The sequence below is a fragment of the Vanacampus margaritifer genome, chromosome 3 (genome assembly GCF_051991255.1).
Source record: "Vanacampus margaritifer isolate UIUO_Vmar chromosome 3, RoL_Vmar_1.0, whole genome shotgun sequence".
NCBI classification, from domain to species: Eukaryota; Metazoa; Chordata; class Actinopteri; order Syngnathiformes; family Syngnathidae; genus Vanacampus; species Vanacampus margaritifer.
The window spans coordinates 20026464-20046046 of NC_135434.1; the positions used below are offsets into that span (position 1 = coordinate 20026464).

Sequence of the window (19583 nt, forward strand, 5' to 3'; positions counted from 1 at the left end):
AGTGGACGCTTAGCATGTCGAGCTCGGCTTCATCAAGACGCGGTGCAATTAGCAGGAATGGTGATCAAACGGATAGAATGGTCCTTCCGGCAGGCTGTTGGATGTAGCAGATCCAGAGCCATCCCCCAAAAGGTGGGATTGGGCAGATTTTTGTTTGATATTGCCAATAGCTTCCATACCTCTACTTTCAATATTTTCTAGTTCATTATTCATTATTCCAATATAGTAGCCGATACACCGAATAACTTCAAACAAATCACATTTGATTGTGAATTCAATCACTACAAAAATACTTCCTCCCCGTACCCTCTAAAATTTTCAAATGTGCAGTACAGGTCTGAGAACCGCAACAGAGATCATTGGAAATACGCAGAAGCAAAATATGAATAAATAATAAATAAAAACAATGTGACATGGAAAATAAGGCCTTTGAGCACAGCTAGTTTGTTGTACTATACAGTAGGGGTGGGAATCTTTGAATGTCTCACGATTCGATTCGATTAAGAACGATTTTCGATTCGCAATGATTTAATTGACAATGATTTTTGCTTCAATCTATAGATGTGCAAAGAATTGTAATGATCTACTCCAGTCAGACTCGCTAATGCTAATTAGCGCGCTACTCACGGCACTTTCATCACTCAAAAGAACGGCTCCGCGCTGAAAAAAAAAACCCCAAAAACTTTTATTGGAATAACTTGATCGTGACTTTTTCCTTCTACTCTCTAATGTGGCTACAACTTAACAGTGTATTAGACCGCGTGAAACCACACTGCCTCTCAGTGGCCAAACCGGTACAACATGAACAGCGCTCCAAATAAAGGCGCACACAGACAAAGGCAAGACAGTATAAAATAATTAAAATAAAATCGATTTGGGGACATTTAAAATCAATTCTGAATCATTATAAATGAGAATTCTCGATTCTCAATTTTTTGGCACACCCCTACTATATACAGTATATAAAATCAAAAGTGGACATCACATTGGGGGGAATAAACGACTGTATGCTGCTGCATTCTTGCTGAAGTTAGTTGTTCTCATCGTCCTCTCTCTCTACGGCCTTCCCACTCCATTGCCATGGCAATAATTTCTGTGGGGCTAACATTGATCTGCAGCTCAATAAGCTTGTTCGGGCTGTTCTGGAGCCACAGTATTGTACGGTCAGAAAACTGTATCATTCAAATCTATGATACATCTTCATTGGAGGATTCAGCTGTGATTAGGCAGATTTGATATTTGCTGCTGTTCCATCCATCAATCATTAAGAGTCGCACATGAGTTACAGCATATCCTAATCGCCTATCGCAGAGTACATGTAGCCAATCACACCTATAAACAGTCTTCAATTAACTCAACATGTACATTTTTGAGATGTGGAAGGAAGTCGTAGGACCTGAAAAAAAATCGATTGAGCAACAGTTGACTAGAACCAACAACAATACTGTCGATTTTACTTTAGACTCAAACCCACTGACTTGCAACAGCAAGAACAATAAAATCCAAAATAATGAAATTGTGTATGAGAGATCCAACCAATCAGTGTTTTTCATCCAAATCTGTCACTTTGTTCAAAAACTGGAAAGTGTTTTACGGGCGCTTGTGAGGAGTAATTTCATCTAAGAGGCCATAAAAAGCTTACATGACTCTGCAGAATCTGAAAGAATTATAGCAGGTGCAACACACCCGTGCATGTGTCGTGTGGCACATCTGAAGGACGTTTACCTGTTTGAGGAGCATGTACGTCTCTGACATGATCTTTTCAATGCGACCTAGGTCATAGGTCATCACTTTCTGGCCTTGTTGCCACACTCTGTAGGCGTCAAGTAGTAGGGTTTTTCCAGACTCCACGTCCTCTAAAAGTTTCCTTTTTCTGCTGGGTCTTCGGAGTAAACCTTGATCAGCGGCGCCAGCTGCCAAAGTGACCTTGCCTGCCGACGACTGAAGCTGCTGCTGCCTGGAACTAATACTGAGCTCCTCCAGTGACAGCTCTGATGTCCGGCTGCTGTCAGTCACTCTTTGCTGCGGCTCGATTACGCCCAGAGAGATCTGGGCCTCTGTTCCCCTGTCTGGAGTATCTGTGGTCGTGGATGGTCTCCTCCAATGTCCAGATTCCAAATCCATTGGCTCCTCTGGGCCGGTTCTGTGCCCCTCACAGCCAGCAGGCTCCACCTTTCCAGGTTGATTCTCGACCTTGCCGCATTTATCTGCAGATGGTGCCAGAGGAGGAATCGGTGGTTGTGAGGCTTCCTTGCGTGCTGTGTCAGCAGTACAAGTCCCCTCTGTGAGCACGGGTTTCTTGGGCGCTGCATGTTTGCTGTCTTCTGAACTTGGCCTGCTGGATGCGGCCGTGGTGGTCATCTCCCCCATGGAGGGGGTCGCTGCTTTGGGAAGCTGCACCTGAAAGACATAAGAACTTCAGTCGCAACCAGCAAAAGGACATTTCTTGACAAGAATACGTTATATGTGATCTCACGAACATCTGATGAATATTACGTTTGTGGAATTTGAGTTATGCAGCAAAATACAGCCGTTTTTTATCCATCTCAGAGGGCGGCCATTTTGCCAATTGCTTTCGACTGAAGATGACATCACAGTTGCGGAGGGCTCAGGCAACGACCAATCACAGCTCATCTGTTTTCTGAAGCTGACCTGTGATTGGTTACCTGAGACCTAAGCAACTCGGATGTCATTTTCACTCAAAATGCAAAATGGCCGCCTTCTGATATTGATAAAAACTGCTGGATTTTGCTGCTTAACTCAACGCAATATTAACCAGAATACGTGGGGCTGCATAGAACATGTTTTTGTCGAGAAACCTTTTTTTGGGTTGACTTCTCCTTTAACTCATTCACTCCCAGCCATTTTTACTGAAGGAACCCCCTTCGCTCCTGGCAGTTTTACTGGATTTTGACTGATTTTGCAAGGCCCACAGAATATTGTGTTCGATTGCTATAAAAACATGGAACCTACCAAAAGAAAGATTAGAGTCTCTTCTTTCATCAGGAAAAAAAAGTAAATTTCTATTTGTTTCCGTTTTGCAGCAATTAGCATTAGAATATAGTTAAATTTCATCATTATTCACAAATCTGTTTAGAACAGTGGGGGGAAGAGCTTTTTGCAACATGGCCCTGGTTGATCTCTTATACTCTGTTGCCACCTTCTGGCCGTTTTTGTAATAACTACAATTATTTCAAGCATTCTCTTCGGTTCAGAGGCTGAGTCAAAGCCTTGTGTATGCTCTAGCATAATTTTTTTTTTTTAAACATATAAATACGTCTTTTGGAGCATGGTAATATTTAAAATACAACGTGTTTATATGTTTTTTAGGAGCAAATGAGTTAAGGAAATACAGCAAGGCGTACTTTCTTACCCCAGTGAGACTGTTCAGATTGTCCTCCAGGACTTTTACATTTAGGAAAAAGGCTCTCTTGGCCAAAACCTGGCGATCAACATCACGTAAATATTTCCTTGATGGATTCAAAGAGGAGAGAAGGAAGTGAGTGGGAAGGAGGGATGACAAAAGAAATGCATGAGCATTAAGTCTATAACAAACACAGCAGTGCTACAGGAAATGGGCTCTTACTTTCCCTGGTCAGGGGTTCTCTGCAGCATGAAAGACACTTTTAGCAAGGTGTCGTGATCTTTAAGCTGTGATAGCACCTCCAGCAAGAGGACAATGGATCGGTTCATATGAGATGCAAAACTTCCTGGGCGATCAATCTCATCTACTGGAATACGCCAGATGCCCTGCGGGTGAAGAAAAAAAGAGCAGTAATATGTGACTGTGCTAAAAATAACAATTGTTTTGTTTGACAAACTGCAGCTTTATTTGAAAACAGTGGGCATAAACAAGGAACAAATGGAGTTTCCTCGATGCAACTAGTGGTTCTACTATATGTAAGAAAACCGATAGACACGGCGGGGTATACTGTTGCGTGTAAGCCTTACACTCAACACTATACTTCGCAAAGTCTATACAAATATGAATAAATATTCTGCTTGCTAATTGTTTTCTTACACTGTAAGGAAACAATTAGCAAGCAGAATATTTGACGGGAAAGATGCAACAGAGCAGAAAGTAACAGAATTAAGTGAGAGTGAAAAACATGGCATTCAAAGAGGCACTAATGAGGGGTGAAGAGGCTGCAGGGGAGATCTTGCAGGCTGCCTGGACATGTAGGAGGTGGGGAGGGAGGAACAGAGTGTTTTCTCTGGGCACACATGATAGGAAGCCTCATTAGTTCTCAGTTGTGGCCAAGCAGCGCAACACAGCCTCAGAATGGCGGCCAACAAACAGAGGCCTTTCTCCGCACAAGGCGTGACGGCTCCCTTGGTGGACGAATGCACCTTTTCAGCAAGCACGTGTCTGCTCGCCAGCCAACATGGGCCAACTTCTATCTAACACAATTTTTGAAGTGCAGATGGCGGGCCTAGGTTACAGTAAGGAAGCACGCTGCGCAGAGTGCACTTTCTGGCAGCCCAAAATGTGCGCAAGACAAAACAAAGATGATCGTATCAGGATGGAACCCAACAAATGAGATGGCTCTATCAGCTCATGGAGCACTCGGAAGCCTGATGGTCCTCTGAACACACAGCTCCAGATGGTCAGATGGCGTTTTCCAAGACTCTGGAGGCAAATGAAGCGTGAAAGCACGACGAGGGAAACCTATCAAACGATAATGTGTGAATATCATGACTAATTTATTTTTCACACATTCTTTAGTGCATCAACCAATAATATAGAATTGAATATGTGATATCAACAACATTTCCCAAGGCTGTAGCCTTTATATATATATATATATACAGTATATATATATATATTTATATAGATAGATAGAATCAAGATGTGCATGGTAAATGTTTCCCTGCTCAGATTACAAGCACACAGAGTAAAAGTATGCTAAGGACACTTTGAGCAGCATCTCTAATGGATGAGGATTGTTCAAAGAGGCATCAACCCATCATCAACGCAAATCTATTTTGCGGAATGCAAAGCCATGGCTTTATGCAGATTATTCTGTAGCACAACAGCTAAGGCAGATTTGTAAGAGTGAAATGATTATGAGCATCTTTTTTTTCCAGAGAAAATATAACCAGTGTGAGTGGAGGGGCAGCTCTGTTGTGGTCAATATTGTATATCTAACACACAACAATGAGACAGGCGGAGACTGAAGAAAACACGAATAGTGTGTAGAAATGGTTCTGAATAGTAAGTCATGCTTGGGGTTTGTAAACTTATGAACACAATGGTAAATGTACAAAAGCTAAATGTTGCTTAGTGACACAAAAATGCGATGAATCATCACCAAAATTGACATGCACATCTCTAGTCATGTCAACTCCAACCTCTGGAAATATCATAACAATTGCCACATATTTGGGGTTTTATAGGCATTAAAGAGTTACTTGACTCATTGAGCCATTTCCAACCGTAGGAAGATAATATTTTGTCTGCAATTAATGTGATAACTTCATTATCTTTCTATGAACAAATAATACCTTTAAAAACTCAATTTTGCCACTTACTGTCCACTGAAGACGACATCACCTGTGCTCAGGAAACAGGTAATGACCAATCATGCTCAGCTTCCTGACCAATTCCAGAAAACAGGTGAGCCGTGATTGGTCGTTACCTATTTCCTCAGGACAGGTGATCTTCAGTCGACAGCAAGTGGAAAAATTTGTTTTTAAAGTTATTAATTGTACATTTATCAATTGTACATTTAATTAATGTAATTAAGTTATCAAATTAATACTGGGCAAAATATTATCTTCTTACTGCTAGAAATGGCTCAATGAGTCAAGTATTCTTTTAAGCCCTTTTCTCACCATACAGTACGCTCAAAAGTTTACATACCCCAGGGTATGTAAACTTTCAAGCACAATGGTATATATTAAAAGCAACAACTGTGTGAGCGTGACAAAAATGAGATGTAGAGTAACCAAGCCTTAAGCTTTGCGAATGTGTGAGTCACAACACATACTTTCGCACGTCTTGTCACATCTTCCTTGTTACACGTTTCAACATGAATAACATAATAGCACAGACTCAAACCATTATCTGGTACAAGTTGCAAGAGAAAAGTTGGGTGGTCATGTGACTCCAAGCAACCAGTGGCATTTGCTGCAATTTAGCAATCACGACATCAACATTCCGTATGCCAGCAATGTGTAACTTGAGGAGGAAATTCTGTTTTTAAACCAAGATGGCTGTTACCTGCCAATGTGCCAAACAATTGGCAGGTGCGTGGTACTATTCGTCATCTTGAGCTATCACGACATTTTGACATATTTGCCCTGCATCCGCTTATCACAAGTCGAAAGTCTCACAAAACACCATAACTACGTACTCAGTGATTCCAAAAGTCTGACAGAAAGCAACTCACCATCACCAAAGAAGGCTATTCCTCATTTCCTATGCCGGTATTTTTTTTTTTTTAAAGGATTCTTGCAGGCGGTAGCAGCGACATCCCTGGCAGCGCCTCCACCCTAATAGAAGCTCATGTTCAGAGAGCAAGGGGTGGGCTGCAGGGGAGGAAAAGCGGGAAGCTCAGCTGTACACAGCAGAAGAGGAACAGAGGAAGAAAACGAGAACGGTCGCCAGCACTTAAGTCAGGGCCCATGAGCTGACGATACCGCTGACAGACCAGGAGACTCGTTCCTCTCCTGCCATCTCAAAACAAAAACACCCACGCACTCCATCTCCACTCTCCCCTGACCCCAGCCTGCTGGAGTTCTCTCCCCCCCTCCTCCTCCCGTGCTTTTCTCTTGCACAGTGCACAGCCAGCCCTTGTAGGTCCGTGCCAGCCAATCACACACGAGCCGCGGAAAGTCCCGCCTATTAATGCACACCCACACAAACAGAAGAGTGAGAGAGTAATGAGGAAGCTGAACAAGAGCTACACGGAGAGGAGATGAGTGGAGCGAATAACAGCCAGGGGGAGGGGCAGAGCATGATCATGCCGAAGCCAGAGCAACAGGAAAAGAACATGAGAACATAAACTGGCTGAAAAAGGAATTGAGTGCTACGACAGTAATGCATAAGTGCACGCTGTAAAGCTTGGCACACCATGAAAGGCAAAGAACAGGTTTGTGTAAACAAACTCCTTACTAACCGTGTGAGGAAGAAAAAAAACTACAAAAGAGGCAAGAATTCACAGCATACATAACATTTCCTCAACTGGGAGCCCTCACCTGTTTCCTTTCAACACTGACTGTGTCTCTCCAGATGGCCACCATAAACACACTACACATGCATAACCTTGTTTATCCTGCTTCCTGTGAGCGGAGTGGGGAAAAAGTGCTGGAAAAGGTCAAGCTGAACCGAACAAAGCCAACAGAGGCAGCGGAATCTCTACTGACAGCGAACATGCAAATCAAAACATGAGAGAAATGTTTTCACTGTCCAATACTGCTCCCTTAAGAAAGAAAACACGCTTCTCCTGAGTGGAGCTCCACCTACAAACACCACACTGCGCAACTCAACACACAAACGTTTGAGTCATACGTCAAACTGAGGGAAGTAATTCAAGGGTAACTGCTCCGTGGAACATTATCACAATATTTTTTTTTTTTACAGTTAAGGTCCTCCTATTAGGAACGTTTACGTGAAGCTGTCATCATCTTGCTTGAGAGAGATGCTATCAGATTGACATTTGTGTTGGAAATGGGGGCGGAAAGACACACACTTTATTTGGTGTTTCACAGAGGCTAAATGCTCATGTGGGTGGAGTATTTAAGTCGCGCGCGTGTGTGTGTGTGCGCACATACTGGGAGTGGAAGTGCAGATGCGTAAAGACTTGTCACAACTGAATCAAATGTGAGCAGGCAGGGCTGATGGCTCAATATCACCACACCGCTAGTATTGTGATGATGACGACAAACATAATTCAACAATGCTGTTAGAATAATTTACCAAAACACATTGATGGTATGATAAAAAGCAGTTAAGATGAGTTAGAGGGCTCACCAACAAGTGATGCACTATATTGCTGCATTTCAAATCCATCCTATCTGTCATATTTTGAACAATTTGGTAGAAGCATAGTAGCAAACAATTTAGTGAACAATGAACATCACGGCTGTGCACAATTCAAAATTTCAGAACTACATTCAATGAAATGGATGAATTTGCATTTGAATCCACCCCACAGGATGTTCAATTGAATTCAAATTCAAATTACAGGAAGCAGAACTGAATTCAATGTACTTCAGAGAAACTCATTCTTATCACATATCAGTGAGAATGAGACAGTAGTATGGCTCTGAGCAAAATGTCCAAAATGTTTGGGCAGCCATTTTAAAGACGCAAGGTATTTTGGGGAAATAAAGTGCTTCAGCATATCTAACAATTTTAACGTTTTTGCAATTGTAATTATCTGTTTGATCTGAGTAGATTTTAATGTTAATAAAAACAAACAAACACAGTACTGCACTTTGCTATTTACTATAGTATGCATACATATATATATATATATCTGTAAAAATGTTTGCTTATCAACTAAATGTACAATACTGTTGGCATATCTATGCACGTATAAGTGCAGCTGTTTATGTGTAAGTCTGTTTGTTTGTTTTCTTTTGTAAGGGGGTAGTTTTTTATTTTTTCCTACTCCATTTTGAACATGAAAGCTGTGCTTAATGATGATTATGTATGTAAAAAAAACAAAAACTTTTCTTTTAAAACTTCTTATTTTAATTTCTGTTGCTGGTTTATATGTTCAACAAACAAAACAAACAAACAAAGTCCTTACAATAAAATTTGTAACAAATTAATGTTGTAAATGGGTTTATATACAGCAAAGCTTCATTGTTTACGTGTAACTCACCCTCAACCAGACTCTTGCTCTACTCCTCACTAAAATTTGAAAACAGCATTCAAAGGAGGCATTGCTTAGAGTACCATTGGGCTTGCGAGAGGGGGAGAGGGTGGGACGTGGTCTGGCTGTGATTGACAGCAACAGTGAAAACTCCGATCTAAATAATTTCTATAGTACCACAAGCTATGCTATGTTAAATAAACTAACCAAATGCTATGCTAATAAAACCCATACCTGAAAATTGATATAAAGATGTTCACAAACGCTACAATTCCAACTCCAACTCGTTAAGATCGCGTTGTAACGAGGCGTGTTCAAGACCGAGCCAGTGGGTGGCAGACACGGACTCATATATACCGGTAAATTCTACGTCAGATTCAGGGAAGTGACATGGGTAGAACGGGACAGCCAAATTATGTTTATCCCTCCCAGTGTTTAAGTTGAAGATGGCGCCACACAGATGGTTTATGTCCCAAAATCAAGCTTTCAACAAACAAGCATGCACTCAAATGTCAAAATAATGACCAGGACATGTAGACAGCATTAGCAGACACACATTTATACTTGGTGTTGAGTTGCTCTTTAAATACGCATTCATTTTGATCATGAATTTCTTTGAATTTCAATTCTACTTCCTGCAATTTGAATTTGAATTGTGATTCTGCTTCCTGTTTGCCACCTCAATTCAAAAATTGAATTACAATTTAGGGGTCATTCTCAATTCATTTCTGAATTTTATACAGCCCTGGTGCATGTGCCCTTCGTTTTAAGATCAAAATGCATGGACAATTCCAACCACACCTATTTGGTAAATTTTGTCACCAGCATACTTTCTAAACGGAACTAGTTTGTCAGACTGAGTCACAATAGTGCAGTCCAGTCATAGCAAGCGGGAAAAGTGGGGCATAGTGACCTAAATTGGAAACTCAACAGTCATGTCACCTCGCCTCAAAGATATCATATGTTGTGCGCCATGCTGGGTTTGTGAATTAGTGGCAGTTGTTGTAAATTACTTTGATGTTTCAGTGACCAGAGAGACGATTTTAACAAGACATGTGTGTTCTTAAAACACAGAAACGAAAGGACTCTGTAAAGCCATACTGACATAAGTACAGATGTACTTTAAGAGAAGCTAGCCACAATATTGACTTCCATATCAACAAAGCACAAAGTCAGTGCTGGAGAATGGCTTCTAATCCTTTTGCACAGGTTCCTCATCCCTCACGACAGTGAGGAAACTAAATGCTTAAGATAAAGATCAGGTTACTCCTACCCACTCAATTCAGTGAAAACGTCAAGAAAACGTATTTGCAATCATTCAGGAGAGAATGTCTCATGATGGTGCTTGCTTTGAAAGAGAAAAACTAAAGCTTTGACAGTTGGCATACTAGGATGACAGGTTTGCTTCCAAAAGGGACTCTGTGAGAACCCAATGGGAGCGAGCTCACTGCAGAGCTCCTGTTCAGCCATGGCCCACATCGCCTATCTGCAATCTGTCACCAGAAACGGTTTGAGATCTACAGTGCACACTACTATGTACAGGATAACAGAAATTGCAAACAGCTGATGGGTATAAGACACAGACTTATGAGCTTGCATTATTAACATTATGAGGCAATAAGTAAGCAGGAACAAATCAAAACGCAAGCCGTTTCTCCACCTCCTTCAAATCAGTGGCAAAAGAACAGATAATAGACGCAAACTCCATGGGAAGGCAACACAAGTCTTGTGAAGACACATCATTCACCAAACACCTACTGAGAAATTCCATTTATGGAGCTGCTTATTATGTGTTTTCAGGCCAGGATTCTGATCAGCCAATTGAATTAACGTGAGCCACGGGTGTAAAAAAAAAAAAAAAAAGAGTAAATCTAATGATATGCCAATACTGCACTCCACTCACAGCAAACACACGACGAGCACATCATTAGCAACAAATTGTCAGGACACACATCGGTGCTTCACAAGCTCGTCCCTTGAGATTGCGACTGAGCTGCAAACATGAGCGTTGCGTTACATGCAGCTGATGCTGCATTGGACGCACCTGCGCAACCTAATGAGATTCAACACGAGAGCTGCACGAGGAAAATCCATTTTAGGATGAAGATAACTAGGATGGTGCTCACTGCTCAGTCTGCCTGCCTTGTTTGATTGAGAGAAAAAAAAACACTTTCTGTTGGGCAGTTCACCACTGCGCCATCGGTTCGATCTGGAGGATCACTAACAACACCTGGCAGCCATGCAAGTGGATTGTAATGGTGAAATGTCAAAATCATTTCACTGATTTGAAAATCTTCCAGGACACCCTTCCACAAGGTTTTACAGAAATCAGTGGTGTAATTTGTGTGTGATATTTGCTATTGAACGTACAAATTAGTTCACCAAAGATAATCTACAGTGAGTGGATAAAAAAAAAAATCTTTATAAACCTCTTAAAAATAAAAAAGGGTTGTTGACTTTTTATCCAATGTAGCAGAAAGGTACTCATTCACTCAGAAATGAGGTTTTTGCTTGGATCAGATTGAGAGGTGTTTTGAATATTTTGCCCTTCTCATGTAGCTAAATTGAGTAACTGAAATATATAAAGAGTGTCTCATGAAGATTCAGTGCAGTTAAATGAATATCTGTATCAGTTAAAAACTGACCATGATGAAACTATTTATTCTGAGTGTTTACGTACGAGCTTGCTATTTATATAGATGAATGTTAAAAGATCCAGTGATAACTAGAATTTACAACAACAACAAAAAGTACGGCGATGAATTGACACGGGAAAAACAACATAAGAGGAAATGTGAACTGAACTTACATTGAACAGGTTTGTCTTGTTTCTTTCACAGAAGAGTCCTTGTGCAGGCATGTGCTTCTGTTGTTGCCATGGGACACTGCTTCCTAGCAACACATCCCGGGCCCACTGGAGGTTCTGTTTTAATAAATAAATTAATTAATAAAAACACACACATCGACATTTTAATATACTATCATCATACAGATCACCTTCCATGATCACAATATATTGATGTGATAAAAAAAAAAAAAAAGGACATTTGCTTGCATGTTGTGTAAACATCGGCTACAATCTAAATGCTGCTCATTTATAATCAGGTAAGCCCACACTCTTTTTCACAACCTTGAAACCTGAGATGCAGAGAGCTATGAGGTGAAAAATATATTTCAAAATGTTATAACGTTAAAAACAACCACCCCCGTCTTTATGTGTTAGGGGAGACATAGCCTCCATTACAATGGATGAGAGAACTGACAGAAAGATGCCCCTACAGTATCGCTAAGCAGAGCATCTCTGTGCCAAACTGGCTGAAAAAACATGATTCTCAACCCACGCATACCTCTACCCACAGAGCTTTGGAGCTCACAGTCTTCATCAGCAACCAATATGCAATGAATGAAATATAATGCAAACAAGAGAAGTTGAGTGGAGAAATGAAGCAGTCATCGCAGCTGCCATTGTTACTATTACTATGTTTACCACCATAATTGCTATAGGCCTCACCTGACGTATCAAATACTACGAGTACTGATTAGATGTTTGAGGCTTAAGCTTAATTGCATACTGTGTTGCGGTCACTTTCTTATTAGTGCAGCATGTCAAGCAGTATGTCATTAGTCGACATAAGGTAACGGAGGTGGACTGACCTGGTGGGTTTTGCTGTTGGTGTAAAAGAAAGCCAGGCGGTAGAGACTCTTATAGTGTTGAGGGAACCGTCCAAGGCAGAGGGAAAGCGAGCGCACGCACATTTCCACCAGCATTCTTTTCTGGTCAGCGTGTTCTGCAGGCAGGGCCTTGGGCACCTCAATGACCTCAGCGGGAGGCTCTGGCTTCTTCTTGCTTTCGTTGGCTGGGGTTTGAGAAGCAGGCTGTTGGGAGGAAGCTGCTTTTGGAGGAGTGGCTGGTACAAGCACAGGCGGAAGGCAGCTATCCGCAGAGATTTTGGGAGTTGAAGCCTCAGGGAGGGTCACCACCACCATTTCCACGATTTCCTCAACTAGATTTTCCTCTGTCTGGGGGACAGTCCGATCTCCATGTGATTCTAAAGTAGGAAGAAGCAAAGACATCACTGAAGACTTGGGCTGGGTTTTAAAAAATTTGAATAATTGATATTGAATCAATTTTCCTTTTTGAGCCTATCGATTCATAAAATAATGAATCGATTATCTTAATATCTCTACTTACCATAAATTTTTTTCTAAAAATAGAATTTTAAAGGCCTTTTTTTTATCTTACTGTTTTCTTGAAATGTACTGTTCACATTAATTTAAAGGTGCTTTGTGCCGTTTATAAAGGTAATATTAAAGCTTTTTTTTTTTTTTACATCATGCATGCTCCACCAACGCCCAGATGAGTACGAAGAGCGCTGACTGTTTTACTCTGACTGCACCTATCAGCTTTTATCTTCCCTTTATTTATTCAGTTTCTTTGGTGAGGGGAGGGGCATTTAAAGTCATGTCTTCGTTTGTCAACTGTGGCTGTCGCACGTGCACCATAAACGAGCCTGACACAGATGCTGCAGTTACAATTTGGGCCAGAAGTGACAGTTGTGAGTAAAAAAGTGACAAAACTGCACAATGATCCTTTAAAAGTATTTTCTTACATTTATGAAAGACTTGACTTATTGCACTTTAAGACAAATCAGAATCTTTTTAATTCATATTTACAATGATTGAATTAGAATTGTGAAAATATTTTCATCTTATCCTTGCTGATGTCAATGTTTGTGTAAAATTTAAGTGATTATAATTGGTGCTACTTTAATTAATAAAATAAATCATTTAACCAGGTACTGCCTCAGCAAAATGTAATTTGCAATGAAACGTTTGTGGAGTTTTTAACATGTCCTTGATATTAAAAAATGTTTTATGTCCTATAATGAATTAATTAGTATCGGAATGAAGTGATTCAAATTGGGAAAAATCTAAATTGAATCAAACTGAACTCTTGTGGATCAAAATAGAATTGATTGAGGAAATTAGGGATCGACACTCAGCCTTAATGAAGACTGCCTGTAACACCCTAATTCGGGATAACTACAGCGGTGAGATGGAAGGAAAAATATTTACCCCCCCAAAAAGATGACAGGTACATGCATATTGATGACATACAGTGACATTTTAAAATGATGTTTTGACATTTCCTTCAGGCTACAAATAATGTAGTCACCGTCAGTATCCGAGTCCTGCCCATACCTGTGTCCTCGGATGCAGGCTGTCCTTCCTTCACAGGCGTTGTGCTCTCTGACGATGAAGAACTGACTTTCCCGCAGGCAGGTTTGTGGTTACTGTCTTGTGAGCTGGTGGGATCGGTGAAAGCATCCTGGGTGGAGTTGGAGTCAGAAAGCATCACCACCTCGCTGTCCTGACTGCGTTCTGCCAAAACAAGAAACAACAAAAGTTATTTCATCAGTTGAATGGCTGTGGATCTAAGGAAAATCATGAAAAAGTATTTCCAGTTAATTTTGTCTAAAAGTTAGCTATATATGGGTCTTTAGTTCAAGCGTACTATACTGTATATTGTCTCAAGATATTGATGACCTAAAGTCCAAAGGGAGTCACACAAACTTAAAGTAATCACAATAACACAAGGAGTGTTAGGTAGGGTGGGCAGGGTTGGATAGTTTGGGTAGGAGACCAAAACGATGTCAGAGTTCCCCTAAATTGTTATTAGAGATATGGAGAATCATTGGCAGAGAACTGTAGATAGCCAAATGAGGAGTGGAGGATAACACACACACGGGAATTTCCAAAAGATTAACATCTTATAAAGGTGAGTGTTTGAAGTTAGAACTGTGCAAATGGGTGCCTCTGTTAAGAATGCACTTCATTACAGAGCTGTTTTCTGACTGAAGACATAGCCTCTAAGAGAGTTTGGTGGGTTTGAAGAGCAGTACCATTCAGGGACGCCAGCCACATTGAAGACCTGGGCAAGCAGTAATCATGGTCAAACTCTGGTGAGGCTGTTGAAGATATGGGGAGCTGGTTTTACAACAATATCAAGCAGAACTGTACCTCTGAATGCATTTTATACATTACATTTAAAATGCAGGTTGGTTACAAAATAAACAACACATTTTTGAAAAATAGGGGCATAAAAGCCAATCCCCTTGTAGAACCCAATTCAGACAATACATTAATTATTTCTTTGTTGCAACAATGACAATAAAGGTATTCTTATCCTTAGACAATAATGTAGCTTTACCTTTTGTCTAGTGAGCCTGAACCATCTACAAACCCAATTCCCAAAAAGTTGGGACACTATACAAATTGTGAATAAAAACTGAATGTAATTTGGCATTTTGGAAGTGCCAAAATGTAATATTTTATTCAGAATAGAACAGGTCAAAAGTTTAAACTGTATCATTTTAAGGGAAAACTATGTTGATTATAAATTCCATGGTGTCAACAAATGTAAAAAAAAAAGTTGGGACAAAGCCATTTTCACCACTGTGAGGCATCCCCTCTTCTTCTTACAACAGTGTGCAAACGTCTGGGGATCGAGGAGACAAGTTTCTCAAGTTTAGAAATAGGAACGCTGTCCCATTCTTGTCTAACACGCGTCTCTCTAACTGTTCAACTGTCTTGGGCTTTCTTTGTTGCACCTTCCCCTTCATGATGCGCCAAATTTGCTTTAGAAGTGAAAGAAGGGGACTGCAGGCTGGCCATTTCAATACCCGGATCCTTTTCCTACGCAGCCATGATGTTGTAATTGGTGCTGCATGTGGTCTGGCATTATCGTGTTGAGAAATGCAAGATCTTCTCTGAAAGTGATTATGCCTGGATGGGAGCATTTCTACCCATCTTCGCTTCTGAGAGACACTGCCACTCCGAGAAGCTCTTTTTATACTCCAATAAAGTTGCCAATGGACCTCATTAGTGGTAACTGGTCTTCCAGCTGTTTGTTTTGTGTAATTGTGTAAGTGCAATGGACTTTTCCAGCCTTTTATTGCTACCTGTCCCAACTTTTTTGAGATTTGTTGGCACCATGAAATTTACAATCAACATCTTTTTCCCTTAAAATGATACATTTTCTCAGTTTAAACTTTTGACCTGTCATCTATGTTCTATTCTGAACAAAATATTGAAATTTGGCACTTGCACATAATTGCATTCCGTTTTTATTCCCAATTTGTATAGTGTCCCTACTTTTTGGGAATTGGGTTTGTAAGTCAACATCTTTCAAGTGGTCAATGTGAGCTGATATCTCACGATCAGTAGGACATCCAAAATATAGCTAAGATTGTCTATCACTGGGTTAAGACAGAATCAAGAGAAAATAATTGTAGGAAGACAAAACAACCTTCATGATGACTGCATGTCTGAATCAGGCCCTACAGTCTTCTCACCGAAATGTGCTTTAAGCAGAAGAAATGGCGAACAAGTGCATAGTGCCACATTTTCATAACTTGAGTTTCAGTTCTTTGCCAATAACAGACCACCCACGTGCTTCTGAGTTTGCTCACTTGCACCAATTGGATTACATTTCCAAATATGTCCCAATAGTGCGATGAACACATGAATCACACAGGACAAGGCATCTCCAGGGAGTCAAGATTTTTAGTCAAGCCCACACCAATATCCAACAAAACGCAACTACGTGAAACACCAGACAATATGGTAAATTGTGTTAACGATCTGAGTTTACTGAAGACAGTGACCCCATTGGAACTACATGCATGTAAATGGCAAAGCAGGTGGTAAAAGCAAGCAGGCAAAAGAGGTAGCAGGCAGGTAGGTAGGGAGGAAGGGAAAAAATCTGGAGAAGGGGGACAAAACTGGCAACATGGGCAATATGGCTGCATTATAAGCACATTCAAGCATAACGTGGAACATGGGATGCGTGGAAAGGTTTTTTTTTATTTTAATTTTAAATTAAAATGATCATGTATTTTTCCCATATGAGTTTTCTTAGTAGACAAGATCATTTCAGATTGAAAAATTTGAGACAAAAATTCCTTTAATGACCTTGCTTGGTATTTCATATTGAAGTATATAAATATGTAATGTAATATCTGGTTGAAATAATTAAATGGTTCGGAAAATGGATCGATGGATAATTAGTCTACAAACCTTTTTTTTTTAAAGCAAGATCTTACATAAAGTGAGTATCTTCAAGTATTAGTTTTCTTACAGAATTTTGCAAAAGCACATTTGTACGTGGATTATTTGGATAGACTCTTACACTATACAGAAGTATTACGACACTAGTTTTTACACTTGCAGGAACTGAAGGCACTGAAAAGACATTACACAAGATTTGGGACTGTGGAAACCTGTGCTTAGTCTACCAAAAGATCGTTTTTAAGGTCAGTGAATATTAAAGCTATATCTCCCTGAGTGCTTGTGATAGTAGCAAATTTTGGATTTTAGTTAGTGTTCGTAAAAGGTTCGCAGTCAGTTTTTACTTGTTGCAAAGAATTTTTGAACATTTTTCTTTAAAAACTACTCAGCTGTGCAAGTTGACAGATTGCTGCGAGTGATGAATTTAGTCCTAATGTTTTCTTCAGTAAAGTAAAAGTCACACTGTTGTGAATTCACTCGCGCACGAATAAAAATACCTTCAAATAGCAGCCCTCATAAGTGACTAGATGCCATGTTTTAAACATAAATTTTAGGATAAATACTTCATAGATTGGTTAGCACGTCCGCCTCCCAGTGCAGAGGACGTGAGCTCGAGTCCAGGCTTCGGCCTTCCTGGGTGGAGTTTGCATGTTAACCCCCTGATTGCGTGGGTTTTCTCCGGGTACTCTGGTTTCCTCCCACATTCCAAAGACATGCATGTCAGGTTAATTGAACACTCCAAATTGTCCATAGGTGTGATTGTGAGTGTGGATGGTTGTTCGTCTCTGTGTGCCCTGCGATTGGCTTGGCAAGCGGTTCAGGGTATACCCCCGCCTACTGCCCAAAGCCAGCTGGGATAGGCTCCAAGTATCTCCCGATTTATTGCATTTTGATTTAGTAATCTCGGTTGATTCTATCCTCTTATTTCCTAATTTATTACATTATATTGGTTATGACTGTTAATGTATAGTTTCTTTTGTAACCATCTGTTTCTCTTATGTGTCCGGTTATTATCAATGGGCTGCTTCAAATCAATTGTCTTGAGGACCAATAATGTTGTTTGAATTGAAATTGCGGTAGTAATCATTGATGGACCAACTAACTATATTACGAGAATCATACTGACAAACTGGTAAGGAAAGCAAAAAGGACAAAGCTGTGACAAGCCACACACATGCATGTGCACATTCAGGCCAGCGTGCCCTCGCAAACCTCAATCTACCACTGTTTCGGTAAAGCAATGTAGTCAAGTAGACTGTAGCCATATTGCCCATTTCACCACATCCCAATCACCCAGTGCAAAAAATCCATTGTAACTCAAAACCAAGGCCACACAACAAGGTGATTATCAATCTGAGCACTCCTCAGGAGACTTCCTGCACCAGTGCAAAAAGGGCAAAGGGCCCAAGCCCAGAGACAGCGCCTAGGACTGGGACTGTACCATCAGCCTGCTGTTCCTCATGCCGCTGCTGCTGCCACTGCTGCCTTCGGAGAGTTTTGCGTTTGGCGTAATTGTGGTCAAACGGCGTGGCCACGTAGAGAGGCGATGTCACACCTGGAGTGGCAACTGATGGTAGCAAAGAGCTGAGGATGTTGCCTATTCCTACCAAAGAACTATTAAAGTCTTCATCTATCACAGAGGTTGATTTCTCCCTGAAATGAATGAGGAAACATTATTTTTACAACAAAGGATTATTATTATTATTTTTTTAATCATAACTGTAGTGTGACTGTCTATCGGGTTACTTACTTTTCATTAGATCTGGGTATGCTGGGCATACTCTTTTCCTCCCCTATGGCAAAGGGCCCTGTAGCAGCCTCAACCAGCATACTGAACAAGACTTCATGGTCCAGACAGGGCTCATTAGCCTCCAGCAGCTTTAACATGGTAGCGCTGAGACGGAAGTGCAACTGAAAGAAATGATTCGACAATGCCTTCAAATGGGAGTGCTTTCAAACAACAAAACCGAGCACTTCATAATTCAGATCAACTAAACTGAGCTCAAATACCAACTCAGGCTGAAATATCAGTATACTGTATGAGTGATTTACCTCCAGGGCCTCCATAGCCAGGTCAGGTGGATTATGATAATGGATTTTACGAGGATACCTGGCAGCCTCTTCATGCAGAAAGTGTGCTGCCTTCAAATTCAAACAGATGACACTCAACGCACCAGTAAAGAGGGATGTGACAAAACTAACACAAAATAACAAGAAGGGTTTTAGTATGGAAGAGAAAAGTTAGAATTCACTATGCTTCTCCAATCTGCTCCTGACCTCCACGACATCGTGTTTGAAATTTCAAAGTTCACCTGCCTCCAACGATTTAATCATAACAACAGTGCTATGACTAATGCTGTATGTTTTTTTTTTATTATCTCTTGGGAAAACACACATGCACACATAAAAACAAAAGAACATCTTGTAAGGGGAGAGAAATAGTAATCTTTGTTTCTGTAGGTGGATTATGAAACAATCTCAAAAGTGCAGCCTACTTTAGCAGTTACTTTCATCACATTTAACTTTTTTTCCCCTTTAACAACAATAACAGTACAGTAATTTCATGGCTATAAGGGCGCACCCGACTGTAAGCCGCAGGTGTTTTAATGTTACCTCAGTGGGTTCCCGCTACTTTCTTTTCTATAATGAGGACGCAAATAGTCTCGCTCTCGTTTTGTCTCTTTTACT

At 40.6% G+C, this 19583-nt stretch overlaps 1 protein-coding gene across 4 annotated transcripts in view; it reads right to left on the reverse strand.

Annotated features, from left to right (window-relative positions):
- The window catches only part of cabin1 (calcineurin binding protein 1), a 41570-nt gene that overhangs the window by 11693 nt on the left and 10294 nt on the right, over window positions 1–19583 (reverse strand). Inside the window, exons 25-34 of one of the 4 annotated variants that reach the window (XM_077561252.1) lie at window positions 18948–19037; window positions 18646–18806; window positions 18451–18548; window positions 14729–14794; window positions 14028–14207; window positions 12480–12874; window positions 11635–11748; window positions 3587–3750; window positions 3374–3470; window positions 1726–2400 (exon numbers count right to left, since the gene is read on the reverse strand). In XM_077561252.1, coding sequence (XP_077417378.1) covers window positions 1726–2400; window positions 3374–3470; window positions 3587–3750; window positions 11635–11748; window positions 12480–12874; window positions 14028–14207; window positions 14729–14794; window positions 18451–18548; window positions 18646–18806; window positions 18948–19037 — 2040 coding nt within the window. Of the gene's footprint in view, window positions 1–1725; window positions 2401–3373; window positions 3471–3586; window positions 3751–11634; window positions 11749–12479; window positions 12875–14027; window positions 14208–14728; window positions 14795–18336; window positions 18549–18645; window positions 18807–18947; window positions 19038–19583 lie in introns of all 4 variants that reach the window. The other 3 variants (XM_077561249.1, XM_077561253.1, XM_077561250.1) reach the window with 3 other exon arrangements.